The sequence below is a fragment of the Hydra vulgaris genome, chromosome 08, assembly GCF_038396675.1.
Source record: "Hydra vulgaris chromosome 08, alternate assembly HydraT2T_AEP".
In the NCBI taxonomy this organism is placed as follows: domain Eukaryota; kingdom Metazoa; phylum Cnidaria; class Hydrozoa; order Anthoathecata; family Hydridae; genus Hydra; species Hydra vulgaris.
This window is the reverse complement of record NC_088927.1, coordinates 59,010,980-59,030,081: the sequence shown is the minus strand read 5'-3', so window position 1 is coordinate 59,030,081 and position 19,102 is coordinate 59,010,980. Positions and strand designations below refer to the sequence as shown.

General features: G+C 27.6%; 1 protein-coding gene across 1 annotated transcript; it reads right to left on the bottom strand.

Moving 5' to 3' along the window:
- Positions 1 to 4,282: 4,282 nt before the first annotated feature.
- Positions 4,283 to 12,566, bottom strand: LOC136083492 (uncharacterized protein PF3D7_1120600-like). The gene is given in 5 exon segments (XM_065802895.1): positions 4,283 to 4,944; positions 5,110 to 5,923; positions 10,619 to 10,678; positions 10,818 to 12,407; positions 12,534 to 12,566. Coding segments are annotated over 5 exon segments (3,159 nt in total).
- Between the last annotated feature and the right edge of the window lie 6,536 nt (positions 12,567 to 19,102).

Below are 19,102 nucleotides of genomic sequence, written 5' to 3'. Positions count from 1 at the left end.
AAAGATATTATGTAAACGGTATAACTTAAACAACAAAAAACACTAAAAAACAGTTTTAAAAATCAGATAATATTTATTAACATAAAACAAAATAGAACTAACTCAAGGGATCCAGAACTATAGGGTTCGCATTATTTAATGTCTTTTTTTTTTAATATAAACTCTTTTCCTCAACTTTTTTACTTTTCCTAGTGTTTTTAAAATATTAGATGACTATTCAAAATGAAATAAAGCTCTATTATGGCGACTGTGTATTATGGCAACTTTTTAATGTATTTTTTTCAAAAAAACTTTCACGTGGAATATTAAAGCAATCAAAACATTCCCAATACAATAAATACCATAATTGAAACTTGTGATGGCAGAACAAGTAGATTTGGGACAGCGTGTCCAAATAATTCTATTTAAACACTCATATTTTGCGTTTGGTCATGGAGGCATTATTCTAGCGAGAGTCTTGACTTAATTGCTTTTTTTTTTTAGTTATGCTAAGTGCATAAAGAATACATGAAAACAAATTGAGATGAAATTGAACAAGAAATAACTTGTAATAGAGGTGTTATAATTTCATAACATGGTTGCTAAGGGCTTTTCTAAGAGTAAAAATAAACAGCAACATTAAGATAAATTGAAATAACCTCTAATTATTTTTTTTTTTAATTTTGATGACAAATTAAGATTTTGTGATAAATTTAGATCTTCAAGCAATTATCTTACAAAAAAAAAAAATTTAAGATATTCCCTTTTTTAATTGTATAGAAGTACCTTAAATTTTTTATTATGTCGAAACTTTTAATATTTTTTTAAATATAAATTTATTTATATGAAGTATTTATAATATTAGTAACGCATAGTGGTTTCTTGATGACAAGACCATCGGTCTACTGCAAGTTTCCCGCGTTCTTCGAAGTAATTTCTAATACTTTTCAGTTTTATTTTATATATTTTTTGTATAACGTAACTTTGTAAAATTTTTTAAATTTTCCTTAATCTTTAAAGATTTTATTATATATTACAAGTTTTTAAAAATTAAATATATATATTTATTTATATATGTGTGAGTATATATATATATATATATATATATATATATATATATATATATATATATATATATATACATATACATATAGGGGAACGTGTTGTACCTTTGACCACGTTGTACCTTTGGTTACTCTACTCTGTCGGCTTACTATTATCTTTTTTAAAAAAACGTGAAGTACCGTTTGAAATAATAGCCCATGACGACTCTTCTTACCGTAAAAACATCATACTTAGGATTGATGTAATCGATCGACAAGTAACTATAAGATTTAGCTCTTAAAAAGTATATATCAGTTTTAATCTTATTCTTATTTTAAAAATGTGATAAACTGTTGTTTGATTCATCTACGACATTATAAACATTAACCAACATCATTTTTTTGTTATGGAAAAGTGTGGATGATTACGTCTGACCGTAAATGGGGATTAGGACAACAGTTGTTAAAGAAACCCATCTTGTTTACCTTTGACCAGACTAAGATGCCGTACCTTTGACCAACAAAAACTTAAGAAAATGTGTGATTTTATCTAAATAGTTATAATAACTGGTTTTATTTAAAAAAATTAGTAATACTATAATCGTAACTTCAATATGCAAGTCTTTGCAAGATTGTAAGGATTGATTTTTCCAATTGTTTTTTAGACAATTAGGATTGATTACAAGATAGTTAGATTTGTTTTTTTATTGATATAAGGTAGACCAGAAGCTTCTTTATTATATATAACAATCTAAAATATTAAAGAGGTTCAAACATTGTATGATTTTTTAATAACAACATTTTGGTTGAAGAAACAACGCGCATCGGTCAAAGATACAAAGTACGTGTTGTTCTTTTAACCAATGGACTTATTTTTTTTAAACGGGGGAAAAAGATACTTCTTGGTCGAATGAAAAAAAAGTCATAAGTATAATTTTTGAGCAAAATTTGAGAGAATATTATATAGTTTGAATAGTTTAAATTTACTCAATAGACTACGCAAAAAACGCCTTAAAAAAAAAAGTGGTCGAAGGTACAACAAATTCCCATATATCAGGGCATACAACCCTCTCCCTCCCTCACTATTTTTCCAAAGGACTTTTTGTTTTGCTTTTTATCATTAAAAAATTTTTTTTTTTTTTTTAATTTTAATGTTCTTTAATCTTTACAAATTCGTAAAATATAATAGTTTATAATGTTTATAATGTAATAGTAATTATAATAGCAAATGTAATAGTTTATAATGTAATAGTAATTCGTAAATATCTTAACAGAGTAAGTAAAATTAAAAAAAACAAAAATCAAAAGTTACGTTATACAAAAAATATATAAAATAAACTGTAAAGTATTAGAAATTACTTCAAAGAACGCGGAAAACTTGCAGAAGACTGACAGTCTTGTCATCAAGAAGCGTTATAAATATTTTTGGATACCTCAATTTAAAAAAAGCCTGTATTTAAAAAAAAAAAAATGGTATCGGTTTTCGTCACGATGAAAATAAAAATCCAAAATGCAAAAACAAAGAATGCTGACATAAAAAAGTTTTTAAATAATTTTAATTTTATTTCAATACACAAACATATAAGTAGGTACACGATTTGCTAAATAGGTAATATATAGTCGTTCAAGTGTTGATAAATGAGCCTATTATTTGTTTTAGTATTTTTGTTATTAATGTTGTTTTTTAATTATTTATAGTTTTTAGAGTTCTTAGAGTTCACATTGGTTTCGGAACAAAGTTAGTTTTATACATAGTTTTAAATGCTTCGGCGTTAATAAAAATATATAAAGTTGTAAGTGTTTAAAATGAGATCTCTTAATAACGTTTTCAGAGCATTTAAGTTATTCGATTTTTCCAGTTGAATGTTTTTGGATATTAATTTGTTATATAGACAAAGACCACGGTACGAAATGGAAAACGCAAGAGATTAGTTTTTTTAAAAGGTACGTTGAAGTTTCCCGTTCCTCTGATATGGTATCTATTTTTGCAATTTTGGAAGAAATTCTTTGACAAGTAAGAACGAACAAGTCCATGTTTATATTTGAGCATAAATAACAATATTTTGGAATATATTGATTTGATATACATGTAATGCTTTAAAATTTTTTAAAAGTGGTTTATCATGCGAGAGTCTATTCTTATTAAAAATTATTCTTGCAATATGTTTTTGGTTTTCGATATAGTGTGGTTAATTTCGATTTATGAGTACTCGCCCACGCAATATTAGCGCATTTGTAGTAGCTTTGCATGAATGAGAAGTATCGGAACTTTAAATTATTAGGAGACAGTATAGAACTAACTATGTAGTGGATACCAATGTTTTTTGATATTTTGGTATTTAATATATCTATATGTGATTTCTATGAGATGTTCTCATCAATAAGTATCTCTAGAAATTTTGTTGCTAAGGTTCTCTCTATTTCTTTAGTATCTGTATTTAGCGAAGGTAAATTGGGTGATATTTTTTTAAGGTTAGAATGAAAGAGAATGTATTTGGTTTTTTCTGTGTTTAGCGATAATATATTAGATTTTAACCAACTGTTTATTTTTTCAAGTTCAGTATTTGTAGTTTCATAAAGTTCTGTAATTGATGAGGATGCATAAAATACATTGGTGTTGTCTGCGAACATTATGACATCCAATTTACTTAAAGCTTTAGGAAGATCGTATATGTATATAAAAATTCATGATATAGAGGACTTTTTTAAAAAATGACAAATGTACCCCCCCCCCCACCTACCCAAATAACTTTGAAACCCGTATCGTCGCACAGTGGAGTATTTCACTTGAAAAGTTGAACAAAATTATTTTATGTTTATTGTCGATGTGATATGAAGTAAAAAGAAGTTTAGGGTCATTGTATTGTATTAAAAACGATTATTCACTCATGAAATGTAAAAAATTTCTATATTAAAACAAAAAATACATATTTTTATTCACATTATATACTTTACAACTTTAAAACTATTTAACATAATAACAAATAACTAAATTTATAATAATAAAAAGGATAATCACACTTGAAAGATACATTTAAACCTATACTGGTTTTCTTTATCACTGAACTTAATCTTTAGGTTATACCTGTTGTTACGAATTATTTTTTGTTAAAGGATTAAATCCTATGGTTATCCGCTACAAGGGGCTAATGATTTGACAACCAAACAATTTGAAATTAATAATTTAAATTTATTATCATAGCCCTATATTTAATCCAAAATAAAATAAAATAATATTGTACTTGTCAATGAAATCATTTTCAATCGGAATCATCATCTGATATGTCATCAACCATCATCGCTTGCGAGTCTTCTAATAATTCCGGCATCAAGAGTCCTATTGTTTCACTGGAGAACGGTTTTCTTTTTTTCTGGGGTCTTTTTCTCATGCTACTTAGCAAAGGATCCGAAGTTAGCAAAAGTCTGTTTAAAATATCTCTATTACAGTTTTCTCGCGAAGACTTCCTTGCATAATTCTGCCGATAAAGACGGAAATGTTTGTTTCTCGCTTCAGCTGCTTCTTCTGATAGCTGGCCAATAGGCAGTATAGCCTGTTCAATTATTGTGGGGCCATGTATTAAAACTTTATGCATAGTTGGCGTCATTGGGTGCCACCCATATAAATCAACATAAAGTTTGGCCGTCTCATTTGCAAAATTTTCAAACTCTTTTACATTAATTTGATGCCCACTCGAAATAGCTTCCAAAATGACATTACATTTTTTTATAAGAGTTATATCAACCCCTGTGATGCGGGAAGCGGTTAGGGGATTGGCAAAAAATCTTCTTGATGAATTACCATCATTACTGTTCCCAAATCCAGCCTTAGGAATATCAACCAACAGCCCTAATTCATCTTTAAAGGCATTTTGAATTTTTTGTTTTGTTTCCGCTACTATTTTTTTATCTTCTTCTGTCTTTGCTTGCCATTTTTTAATTGGTATTTTATACGATATATGCAGCAAGGATTCAAAAAATCTGATTCTTGCGTGAAGTATTGATAGCCCAAATTTTAGTGTCTCACGGCTTTCTGTCGTTTTTTAATTCAAGTCATTAAAATTTTTTGAAGTTTGCCCACATATATAACATTTCATCGTTGATGTTGTATTTGTAGCAGCATTGCAAACTTTTCCATCAATCATAGTAAAAAGAAATATATGCTTTATTTGCAAATTACCACCAAAATCGTTTATTATTTCACTTTTTCTTAAACCTTTTATTTGGTTCTCTACGTATTCAATTTCATCATTCGTTACGTCTTTGCTCTCCCGAATAAAACGAATTCTTATTGGTCGACAATACCTTGTAGATGATGGTGCTGGGTTTTGCCAGAGCACCTTCTTTTGGTTACCAATATGACATATGAACCGTAGGGGCACAAAAGAACTTTGAAATATGTTTGCGTCGCTATCGTCGTTGTTTTGAAATTTTTGTTTAAAAGTTTGTTGTTGCGAGCCATCACAACCCCATTTAGAAATCAATTCTAAATTATTTCTTTCTTTTTCATTTAAAGTTTTAACAACTTCATTCAAATAACAACATAATCGCTTAGACGTGTGATCCAGAAGATCTTGTAATTTAATTTCTGAACAATTTTCTGTAACTGTTATCGATTCTTTTGATGGATAACATTCCTCTTTGGCTTTTTTTACAAGTGAATAACATGGATAGATATTCTTGTTGGCAGCATAAATAATTTCATATTGTTTTTTTGTCATATCAGCTTCCACAAAAATTGACAACGCTTCTGATGGTGTGTGCTTTTTAATGATACCTTTAGTAGATGTGTCACTTTTTCTATATTGTTTGGCTTTTGTAGGTGTAAATAAAATTTCCTTTATAACGTTAGACGCGTCACTGTTCCCTGCAGCACGTTGACTCATTTGAGCAGCATACATCAACTGCTCACAAGGTACATGTTCTCTTAAAACCCTTGTTTTTCACCTTCTCGTTGGTGAGCTCGATTCACAAAATTCTTTTGACGGTCGGCCGGGCTTTGCTACCGTCCAAGTTGGTAGTGCTATGGTGGTATTAAGCCATTGTTCGTTATTTTTTAAAAAACGCTCTCTTTTACGGCTAGCATTTTCCCATTTTTGTTTAAATTGGAACTTAAAAGGTGAAAAAATGGTTTTTAGTGCACTTTCTTCATTTGCAGGGCATTTGGTTATGTTTTTAAGGTGTTCTAATAAAAACACGAATTTGTCGTCAATTTTTTCCTCGGAACTTTGCTCCAAGACTTCATAAAGCGATCGTCTAGTCTTCTCTATTGTGATAGCTTGAGGTTCTACAATAAAAATATGAATTATAAATAAAAATATGAATTATAAATAAAAGTTCACAAAAAAATGTTTTTGCCTTATTGACTAAAAATATTAAGAAAATTTTAGGGCGCGTACATGCGCAACATTTAAAAAAAAAAATGGTAAATAGAATATCTAAGCTTTACGTGAAGCACAAGCTCGTAGCTTAATAAGGCTTAATTGACATTCAAAAAGCACTTTTTAATATCGTGATAAAAAAAAAACGTTAAACTTTTTACATCAAATATAATTGATGAGAAATATGACAGTAACATATAAAATAGAGAAAATAAATATACCAAAAGTATGAGCTTACCTTCTTTTTCAATATCCATTATGATTTTTAAAATTTTTTACTAACCACAAACAAAAAACGATTTGTAATAATGCTCGTCAACAGAAACGTTGAAAAACAATTAAATTCATTATCATGATTACTCGATTTTTAAAGCTGCCCAAATAAGGTGAGGAAGAGAGGAGTAACCGAAATGACCATTTAGGGATGTAACCTTTATTAAGCTTTAACAATGCACCAATAAAACCATATTTTGACAAAATTTTGAAAATCGACTTTTGATCAACTTTTCCGTATAAATACTCCACTGTGCGTCGGTCATATATATATATATATATATATATATATATATATATATATATATATATATATATATATATATATATATAGTAAAACTTTTTACAAGTTTTTAATAAAAATAAAAATTTTTTAATTTATTTTTTATAAAATAATTATTATTTTTGAAATTTATATATTATTTTGCTTCTTTTGAGTACCAGGTTGACCTACTTTAAAGGAACTTTTTTTTTTTAATTTTAGGACCCCATTGAAAAGTAAACTTAATTGAGCTGTTACTAAATATTAAAATAACGCTTTGAAACTTTAATGGTTTACTTTTTTTCATCAATTAACAACATTCAAACACCTAGCCACTTAATTATTAAAAAATATTTTTTTTTAACTGGTCTAATATATATATATATATATATATATATATATATATATATATATATATATATATATATATATATATATATATATATATATATATATATATATATATACATATATATATATATATATATATATATATATATATATATATATATATATTTATATATATATATATATATATGTATATATATATATATATATATATATATATATATATATATATATATATATATACACACACACATATGTATATATGTAATCCGTATATATGGAAAACATTAGGCTATAATAAAGTTTTAACCTTCTCGTTAAAATTTATTTACAAAGGAAAAATGCACAGAAAACGACCAAAAGAGTTCTAAATATATCAATTAAGTTATTTATATATATATATTTTGATAAACTTTTCGTTAAAGAAATTCTCAACAAATTCATTCAATATACGCTGATTTAAATGCCGAGTTTGGTAATTAAAATGTTATTATACATGTTGTTTGTGCCAAAAATCGATACTTAATACAAATAAAAACCGTCTAGATCGTAATCAACAAAGGTGATAAAAGTATAAACGGTGTTCACTCACATATAAAAAAATAACAAAATATTAAAAAAACAATGCAAAAAAGTCTAATATATCCGTACTAAATAATCCTGAAGAGAACTTATATTGAATTTTATTTTAGAAACAAAATACATATTTTTCTTGAGATAAAATAAAAATAAAAACTGTAAGGTATGAAGATTATCAAAACTTCCCTTTGGCTTTTAGAAAATAATCAATTTCAGAAAAATTCTTAAATCCTGTTCTGTAGGAACTTTTGAAAATTAGTCATAAGAGAAGGATTCCGTCTTAAAAATGAATAAAAATATTTAATGAAAACACTTATTACCCATTAGAGTGTTTATTTGTTTGTTTTATTTGTTTGTTTGAAAACTCAAAAAGGTGACTGAACAGATAACAAATAAAAAACTTACTTTGTGAGGTTCTTTTTCTTTCGCTAAACTTTTGTAAAAGATTCAAGCAGAGCCTGTGCAAGGGCCATGCAAACTATGCCGTTTCATTGGGCGGCAGCGTGGCAGATGCACCGCGCTGACACAGACGACGTTTTTTATTTAATCACAGCTTAGATTTTAGAAAAAAATAAATTTAAATATATCTTTTGGTGTTCATAATGTCTACACGTATTATATTCTTTATATAATAGGGGCGCCAAATTTTAAATGCTTGGCTATTGATTTTCTACAATTTTGCTCATCTTGAAAAATTTTCTCAATTAATAAAATAATTAGATTGAGGAATAGCATTTAATTAATTGTGGAAACAATAAGTTTTTGTGTATATTATTTTTTTAAATCTTATTTTTTTTATGGTAAATGTTTATTGTAATTGTAAATTTACATTTCAGGGCGGCATAGTTTATATAACTATTAATTTTGTGTGTATTTGCTCTGCCCTTTAATGAAAAAATAATTACAGCAAAATGCAGTAGTTATTTAATTATTTAAAAGAATAAGCTTATAAGATATCATGGTGATAATAAAGAAACCTTGGAGTTTTTTTTATAAGAAAACGTAAATCAGATATGGAGAGAGAAGAAAAAAAATAAGAAAAGGCATTATTTAAATTGATCCAAAAAATAATCAATCGCAGCTAAGATTTGATATAAAAGTGCATTTATTATTATCAAGTTAGTTAATAAATACAAAATAATAATTTAGACAGATAATAAATTACCGTTCTTTTAGACGTTGTGTCCATAACCATTGTCTTATAATTTTATAATATTTGTATATTGGGTCTTGGGTTTATTTTCAACCATTTTTATAAATCATATCAAACAGTTTATAAAGCAACTCGTACTTTAGGAGCAGATGACATCAGGAGAAAACTCAAAGTTAAATTTTTTAAAGACATTCCTCATGAAGTAGTTGAAAGTTTTTATTTAAAAGAATTTACAACCGAGTATGAGTACAAGTACGTCAATTTCATTATTTTCATTTTTTGAAAAAATAACTTGAATACAAATACTTTTTTTCAAAAAATAACTTAAATACAGCTATATTACAAAGTCTTGTTTTAAAAAAAACTTTAGATTCATCTCCTCTTTTGGTACTGTGCTATTCCTTGAAACTGAGGGATAAGATTTTCGTGAAACAAGTGTAAGACTTTTAAAGCAAACAATGGAAATTTTTTCAAACTTATTGAACATATTTCAAAACTTGTCACTGTCCTTTCAGAACATCTTCATTGAATAACAGTCAAAGAAACACATGTGTTTTATTAAGCAAAAAAAAGTTCAAAAAAAGTTTATTGTTCTTTGTTCCTGTAAATTTATTGAGTATCTTGTGTGAACTGTAGAAGGAAAGCTTTCTTTTATTCTATAATTATTAGGTAGTTGATGAAACATGAAAAGAAAGAATGTAGACATACAAAAAATGTACCTTAATTTAAACCAAAGAGCATTTTTTGTTCTTTGTGGAAACTATTTACTAAACATTGTTATCATTAATGCAGCATTTTTCTGCACTGTAATTGTTAGCTTATTCATCAATATTCAGGAGGTTTATAACGTTTTTTCTGGATCACCCCATAAATGGAGTATATTAATAAATCATGTAAACAATTTGACTGTAAAATCTAAGTGAAATCCGTTGGGAGAGCACGATAGACGTCCTTTAACTTTTGCAATTCCACATTGATAAGGTTTATGATGCTATCTGTAAATCCACGTTAGATTCCAAGATTGATGCTTTTGGAAAATGTACCGCTACAGAAAGGCCAAGAAAACAACAGATTTAAAAATCATCTGCTGTTTGATCACTTAGTATGATGTCTTGATCACATTCGATATAGTAAGCAAAATACTTCAAATGAAACTGTTAATCTGCTGAGCGCTTCGAAACTAATTGAAAGTGTTGATGCTTATTTGGAGAACATTAGATTTTATTATAGAAGTTGTGTTCAAGCCGAGTAAGATCAAAGGGATATTTTCCTATAAAAGTTATCTAATGAACCTGTGAACTAATAAACCTATGAAGGTAACTAATTAAACTGTAAAGTCGACAAATGAAAGATGAGTAATTGAAGTCGGCAAAAGAGTAAATAAAAATACTTAATCCAGTTCTAGAAGTCTATTTTCTATTATAATAATGTAAAGAGGTCATCAAACATAGTTTTTTGTTGTTGAAAATTTACGTCCACAGTTCCACATTTGTATGGTTTAGGTAATTTTCCATATTATTCTTCTTTTACATTATCATAATGAAAATAGTTTATCAATTAATGATGTTATTAATATTTATTTTAGTTTGGCTTAAACTCATACAACTGGAGAATTAGCAGAAGCTGCTGTTGTACGCGCAAAATCAAGTTCTGGAAAATCCATCTTGAAAGAGAATATTAAAATGTTTTCTAAAGATCTACCAGGCCAAATTTACCAATCTGATAATTATCAACCAACTATGATGTCTGCAGATCTAGCTTTATCACTAAAAATTCAATGTGATTTGAGTGATTTACAATACCAGAAACTCATTCTCCTTATTCTCCTTATTCTTCTTATTCTCCTTATTCTCCTTATTCTCCTTATTCTCCTTATTCTCCTTATTCTTCTTATTCTCCTTATTCTCCTTATTCTCCTTATTCTTCTTATTCTCCTTATTCTTCTTATTCTTCTTATTCTCCTTGTTCTCCTTATTCTCCTTATTCTTCTTATTCTCCTTATTGTCCTTATTCTCCTTATTCTCCTTATTCTCCTTATTGTCCTTATTGTCCTTATTCTCCTTATTCTTCTTATTCTTCTTATTCTCCTTGTTCTCCTTGTTCTCCTTATTCTTCTTATTCTTCTTATTCTCCTTGTTCTCCTTGTTCTCCTTATTCTTCTTATTCTCCTTATTCTCCTTATTCTCCTTATTCTCCTTATTCTCCTTATTCTCCTTATTCTTCTTATTCTCCTTGTTCTCCTTATTCTCCTTATTCTCCTTATTCTCCTTATTCTCCTTATTCTCCTTATTCTCCTTATTCTCCTTATTCTTCTTATTCTCCTTGTTCTCCTTATTCTCCTTATTCTCCTTATTCTCCTTATTCTCCTTATTCTTCTTATTCTCCTTATTATTCTTATTCTTCTTATTCTCCTTATTCTCTTTATTCTCCTTATTCTCCTTATTCTCCTTATTCTTCTTATTCTCCTTATTATTCTTATTCTTCTTATTCTCCTTGTTCTCCTTATTCTCCTTATTCTCTTTATTCTCCTTATTCTTCTTATTCTCCTTATTCTCCTTATTCTCCTTATTCTTCTTATTCTCCTTATTCTTCTTATTCTTCTTATTCTCCTTGTTCTCCTTATTCTCCTTATTCTTCTTATTCTCCTTATTGTCCTTATTCTCCTTATTCTCCTTATTCTCCTTATTGTCCTTATTGTCCTTATTCTCCTTATTCTTCTTATTCTTCTTATTCTCCTTGTTCTCCTTATTCTCCTTATTCTCCTTATTATTCTTATTCTTCTTATTCTCCTTGTTCTCCTTGTTCTCCTTGTTCTCCTTATTCTTCTTATTCTCCTTATTCTCCTTATTCTCCTTATTCTCCTTATTCTCCTTATTCTCCTTATTCTTCTTATTCTCCTTGTTCTCCTTATTCTCCTTATTCTCCTTATTCTTCTTATTCTCCTTATTCTCCTTATTCTCCTTATTCTTCTTATTCTCCTTATTCTTCTTATTCTTCTTATTCTCCTTATTGTCCTTATTCTCCTTATTCTCCTTATTCTCCTTATTGTCCTTATTGTCCTTATTCTCCTTATTCTTCTTATTCTTCTTATTCTCCTTGTTCTCCTTATTCTCCTTATTCTCCTTATTGTCCTTATTCTCCTTATTCTCCTTATTCTCCTTATTCTCCTTATTCTCCTTATTCTCCTTATTCTCCTTATTCTCCTTATTCTCCTTATTCTCCTTATTCTCCTTATTCTTTTTATTCTCCTTATTATTCTTATTCTTCTTATTCTCCTTGTTCTCCTTATTCTCCTTATTCTCCTTATTCTCCTTATTCTCCTTATTCTCCTTATTCTCCTTATTCTTCTTATTCTCCTTATTCTCCTCATTCTAATTATTCTCATTATTCTCCTTATTCTCGTTATTAAACTCATTATTCGAAACTCATCTCTGATGCAAAATGCTGACATTTATTGCCCCATTAAAAGCAATTCTAAAATCAAAAGCAGATTGTTATCCTAAGGGTTTGCATATTACAGAAACGTCTGCAAAGTGTAGTTTGCTGAACATGGTTAATCATACCTTGCTTTGAATTTTGAAACTAAATTATGAGCAGCTTTAAAGTTTAGATGAAACAGTTACACATGGAGTATTCAAATTGAAATGTGGCATGAATGGTGCATCTTCACAAAGTATTTATAATCAAAGTTTTGATGATACTGATCTTACTACTGGAGAATGAACAGTCGGTAATTCAAACTGCAATAGTTCCTTTGAAATTAAAAATTGGGGGTTCAAATATCTGAAATAATCTTAAACCATTCAGCCCTCACTTTTGTTGATCTCTTGAACTAGAATACCTAAAGGAAACTAATGAACTCATTGCAGCAGAAGAAATAAATCTTAGAAAACAAATCAAAAATCTGCAAGACTTTATTTTAGATTCAGATCTTTACAGTAATAAAAAGCACTATTCCATAAAAATTAAAATTATTGTTTACTTGACTATGTTGGATGGCAAGTCGATAAATGCTATCATGTTTTTGAATTCATTACAATCGTGCAATATTTTTTTTGCAAACCCCAGTGAGATAAACAATCTAGTAAAAATCAGAATGTTTACTATGGGACTATCTACTTTACATTGTTGGATTAGACTTTTTGAGTATGTGCTACACTTAGGATATAAAATGAAAATTAAGAAATATCAGTCAAGATCAAAAGAACATAAGTTTTCTGTTATTGAGAAAAAAAATGAAATTCAGAATCGGTTCAGAAGCGAGCTCAGCCTAGTTGTCGATACGCCAAAGCATGGCTATGGTTTCTCAAACGCATGTAACACAGCCAGAAGAGCATTTGACAATGCAGATACTTTTTCAGGCATTACAGGAGTTGATGTTAAAATAATTGTTAGATTGAGAAAAATAATAAAAGCTGTGCGCGGTGGATACCACCTTATTTTGGGGGCCTTCAAAAAATGTTGTTGAGCTACTTCTGAAATAATAATTGAAAAATATAGCCGGCACATGAAGCCACTTACAGTACACAAGTTATTAGAGCATAGTTATCAAATTTCTGATTGCTTTGAACTCCCAATAGGTATATATTTAGAAGAGGCACAGGAAGTACAAAATAAATACATTCGAAATGCAAGACTAAACCATACATGTAAAATATAAAGAAAAAAATGCAATTGTTAACCAATATCATTAACCGCTGTTACGTAGTAATCCAATAGCATTATTATTCATCTTCAAAAAAACTAAACCTATTGGTGCTGTTAACTTAGATTCTGAAGTTTTAAACCTTTTTTTTGATGAACAATAAATATTTTTTAAATAATAATTTTTACAATACTACTAAATGTTGCAAATATTGGTTTATACATATATAAATATATATATATATATATATATATATATATATATATATATATATATATATATATAAACTTTAAAAGATCTCACATTATAAAAATGCTAAAATGAAGTCTTGCATTTGTTGTTCTCATCAACCCCCGTGGCCCCCCCCCCCCTCCACCATTGGGCATTTTCTAATGTCTTTTCTGAAACAATTGCCGTAAAACCAAAATGGAGCAAATTTTGGAGCTAAAAAATTATTTGTTTTATACCCAGTACATTCATAATAATGTGGTAGAAATATAGGAGAGGTGAAAAGTGAAAATTTGAAGTTTTATCACTTTTTGTGACCGTGAAAATACATATTTTAAAAATTTTACTCCTTTCTTCTAAAACCCAAAATCGAAAGCTAAAACATCGAGTTATTACTTCTTTTTTGATTAAAACAATATAAACGATAATATTGTTTTAATCAAAAAAGTTTAATTTCATGACACTTACAATTCAGAAATAAGTTTTTATGTAAAGAACAATAAATATATAATAGATTATTATATTTTTATTGTCTTTTAAGGATTTTAATAAATATGCGCAATTTCCCAAAATATACCATATGATAAGTTAGTAATAAACATACGTATATTTTTTTATGATAGGGGCGCCAAACCTTGATCTTGCATATACAAAAAAAAAATCCTTGAACTGGCCCTGGTTTCAAAATTTATTGTTTCAGATTTTGGATTAACAACCCTGTTTTAAAAAAAAAACGCTAAAAATAAATCACAATAACATTAATTTTTATGTTTTAACTTGAAAACTGAATCCTTAGCTTTTAGCGAATGATTATATGTAGTCATTTTTAGTAATGAATAAATAATAGAATAACAATAAAGAAAAAGAAAAAAAAATCTTTAAATAAAATTTTTAATTTAAATAAATTTTTTTTCTTTAAATATACTTTTTATTTTATTAATGATTATATTTAACTTTTTTTGTTCTTTTTGAATTCTTAATCTTAATAAATTCTTTATCTTGCTTAGTTGCTTCTTTATTAAAGCTTTATTAAGAATAGCGAAAAGTTTGCTAGAATGGTTATCTTGAAAGAGCCGCTATCAGTTCAAGGAGATATAATGTTAGAATGTTTTAAAGAAACTTTATGTACTCTGTTTTGTAAAAGGCTTCTGACGATAAGATCATTTGATCTTCTTTTAGAAGCCTTGTTTGTATTTGAAAAAAATATGTAATTTATATATATTACGTCAAATGTAAACAAAAACTTACTAAAAAAAAAAAAAAAAAAAAAAAAAAGAAAGCTTTAGCAGCATTAATGAAAGAATACTGTTATTAAAAAAAGATGTTGAGGAAATAAAACGAGTTCTTAATTTTGTTGAAAATGATATTAAAATTAAAGTAAACAAAGTAGATATTAATATGGCGATAATAAAAGAAGCAAAAATTAGGATAAAGTCATTTCAAGGAAAGTTAGTAAACGGGGCGACAGAAATCAAATGCAAAACTGTTGATTTAGAGGATCGCAACCAACGAATTAATTTAATAGTTGTAGGCATTAAAGAAGGATTTTGTTTTTGAGTTTTTTTGATTTGATTTTTTTTAAATCAAGTCAAAAAAATTCTTTAAAAACTTTATATCTCTACTTTAAAAACTTTATATCTCCTCTTTTAGAAAACTTAAAATCTCAAGAAAACAGTTTTATATACAATTTAAATGCAAAATGTCTAAGCAATGAATACTATAAATCTGATCAATTCATGAATGATAAAGTCATAGAAATTTTCAGCATTCTAAGTCTAAACATGCGTAAACTATGAGTAAAAATTTTGAATCGTTTAAAATTTTCTATTACTCTTTAAATCATCTGTTTGATGTGACTAGTATTTTGGAAACATAGGAAGAAGAGAATATGCCTTTGTTAGAAAATTCTCTTTACAATGTATCGTTTTATAACCTCACGAATAAGTAAACATGATAAATATATACTTTTTACAGGTGGTACAAATATAGATGCTTTACGTTACGAAAGGTTTTCCAACATTAAATCTTTTTCTGATTCAATAATTAATTTAATATAATTCCTACAGTCTGTCGGGGTAATAAGGGTTTAGTGAGGTAATTTGGGTATAAATTATAACTTCTGTATAAAAATTAGTCATTATATACCAGATAAAAATATAAAAATTTCAAAAGTTACGTTCTAAATTTATTTTAAATGTTTTTTAAACGTCTTCTATACATTCTTACGTAAAGAACGTTTAAAAGGCGTTTAAAAAACGTTTAAAAGACATTTATGAAATTTTAAGACAAAGAAACGAAGGGTACAAGGGAGTTGTGGAGAAGTTCTCTTAACTGATGAAGTACAAGAAAGGTTGAAAGAAGAGGAGGTCAAAAGAAATGAGAAATTAGAAAAAAAGAAGCACTAAAACTACTAGGTTAATGTTAAAAAAGGCAATTACTTTAAAACTAAAAACACTACCTACAGCTTTAGATCTTAACATTAAACAGGAGAAAGATTTGACGAAGAAGAGATCTTGGAAAAGTTTTTGTTCCTGATTTTTATGGGATGTTTTTTTAATTTTTTCAATGTTTAATAATATTATAAAACAGAATTTTAATACAACTATTTCATCACGTCTAATATTTTATTTCTACAATACCTAAAGTAAACTAAAGTTGAGTAAAGTGGGTATATAACAGCTGTTAATACCATGTTTTACTTTAAAAAAAATATATTATACCCTAATTACCCTATCAATGGGGTCATTTGAGTATATTATAACTAATGTTTTGAATTTTTTTACTAATGACCGCCAATCTTATATAAAACTATCATAGAAGGTAAAAATTTTTAGATGGACAAAAAAAGATTAAATAGCATAACTTAAACGTTGCAAATAGGTACTTTTTGTACCCAAATTACCCAAACAGACCCTACTATTTTTAAACCAACAAGAATTATGCAAAAAATTTCTTCTGTCATTGACAATATTTTAACAAACAACTTTTATAACCTTAATTTCGAATCTCGTGTTCTATTTTTTCTGATCGGTTTCCCCTTTTTCACATTGCACATGGTATTCTATCTAATAGTAATAATAAAAAATGTCTTGTCACTAAAAGAGACTCTACTGAAAAAATCTCGACAATTTAAAAAATAAACTATTTGAGGAGTTCAAGAAAAATGCATACTTAGCTAAGGACTAAAGTCAGGCGTTTAATAACTATACGGCTACTGATCTGAAGTAAATATTCAAAAGTTAAAAAATCCATGAGAACGAGTTAAAAGAGTTAAAAAAAACCATGAAGACGAGTAATCTTATAAAATCGTGTGAAAGAAAGCAAAAACTTTATGTAACATTTTTGAAATCAAAGGATGAAGGTGATAAAAAAATATACAAAGCTTATAAACAGTTTTTCAAAAAAGTATTAGACAAGCTAAAATAGTGTACTATTCTATTCTGCTAAATAAAAATAAATTAGACATAAAAAAATATGTTCAAAACGTCCTTTAGCATACCTCAAAATATATTTGTGAAAATAAACCCATTACATATGAATCAGATATATACCATGAACTTAACAAACACTTTGTAAATTTGGTACCAGTCTAGCTTCAAAAATAGTAATGCCAAATAAGAAGTTTGATGATTTTCTTGGAGAAAAACCCCTATAATGTATATCAAAAAGTATCCTATAAAGAATTTAACAAAGCTCTGTCTGAACTAAAGCAAAATAAGTCATGCTGATAGGACGAAATTACCAGCGATGCAGCAATACACATCATTGAATGTATTAGAAAACCATTATTTCATTAATATCATCTTCTTTTGAACACAGTACTTTTCCTGATATGTTAAAAGTTGCTCAAGTCAATCCTGTTTATAAAAATGGAAATCGTAATAATATGTTTAACTACCGCCCAATTTCCCTCCTACCAGTGTTCTCTAAAGTTTGTGAAAAAGTAAACTTTTATATAAAAATCAAATTGGTTTCTAACAAAGTTGCTATCATTAAACGTACTAATAAATTATCTTAAATTTTCGATAAAGGAGATCATGTACTGGGAGTATTTATAGACCTTTCAAAGGCACTTGATACAGTTGACCACAGCATCTTACTATCAAAGTTAAAACTTTATGGCATCGAAGTACTAATGTATAAATGGGTAAAAAAACTATCTGAGTAGCAGATAGAATTATGTAATAAACAAAGAGTCAAGTGTTCTTGATATTGAGTGTAAGGTCCCTCAAAGCTTAATCTTGGGGCCGTTTTTACTTTTGATTTATATCAATTATATGAATAAAGCATTATCTATAGTATTTTCAATAATGTATGCTGATGACACAACTTTATTAAGTATTTTAAAATCGAAGTTCGGAACAATGAATACTGAGCTGGTGAACGGTAGTTTATGGTTTAAAGCAAATAAACTATCCTTAAACTGTGAAAAAACTAACTACATTTTATAACATAAAACAGGTCAATCAATGTCTCTACATTTAAAAATTCCAGAGCTGCTCATTAACAACAATACAATAAAACGGAAAAAATATGCAAAGTTTCTTGGTGTTCAAATTTTAAAGCTGCAAATTCTTATTTATAAAAATGATTGCAATAAAATAAAAATAAAAAAATAAAATATTATTAAAAAAGAAAATAATAGTATCAGTGAAAATAGTAATTGCAAAGCTTGTTACAAAAAAATTATTTCTAAATTTACTTAAATTAACTTTTCACATACTCGTAGGTATACACCAAATGGCTTTGTTTAGAGAAACTGCGAAAAAATTCTTTTTTGGAGTCTTATGTCCAAAAGTGGTAAATATTTTTTGATTTCCTTTTTTTAGGTACCAAAGAATGGAAAAATAAATATATATAATAGTTATTAAACCAAAATTTATATTTAAGTTTGTATTAATATCATATTAATATATCCATATTATATTAATATAACAGTATTATATTAATGTATTTTAATCAATCTAATACATAGTAATTTTGTATATATATTTTCTTTTTTTCAATATATCTTAAAATGGTATATATGAATATTAAAAAAAAAATTATTTTTAACTATAAACGTCGACGTGAAGGTAGTCTACCCAGTGGACACGCGTCGTCCGGAGAACGTCCGCTAGACGTCTCGTGGACGTCTAGACGTCTGTAAGACGTCCGACGGTCGTCCCCCGGACGACGCATGCCCACTGGGTATCAACACAAAGTAACGCAACA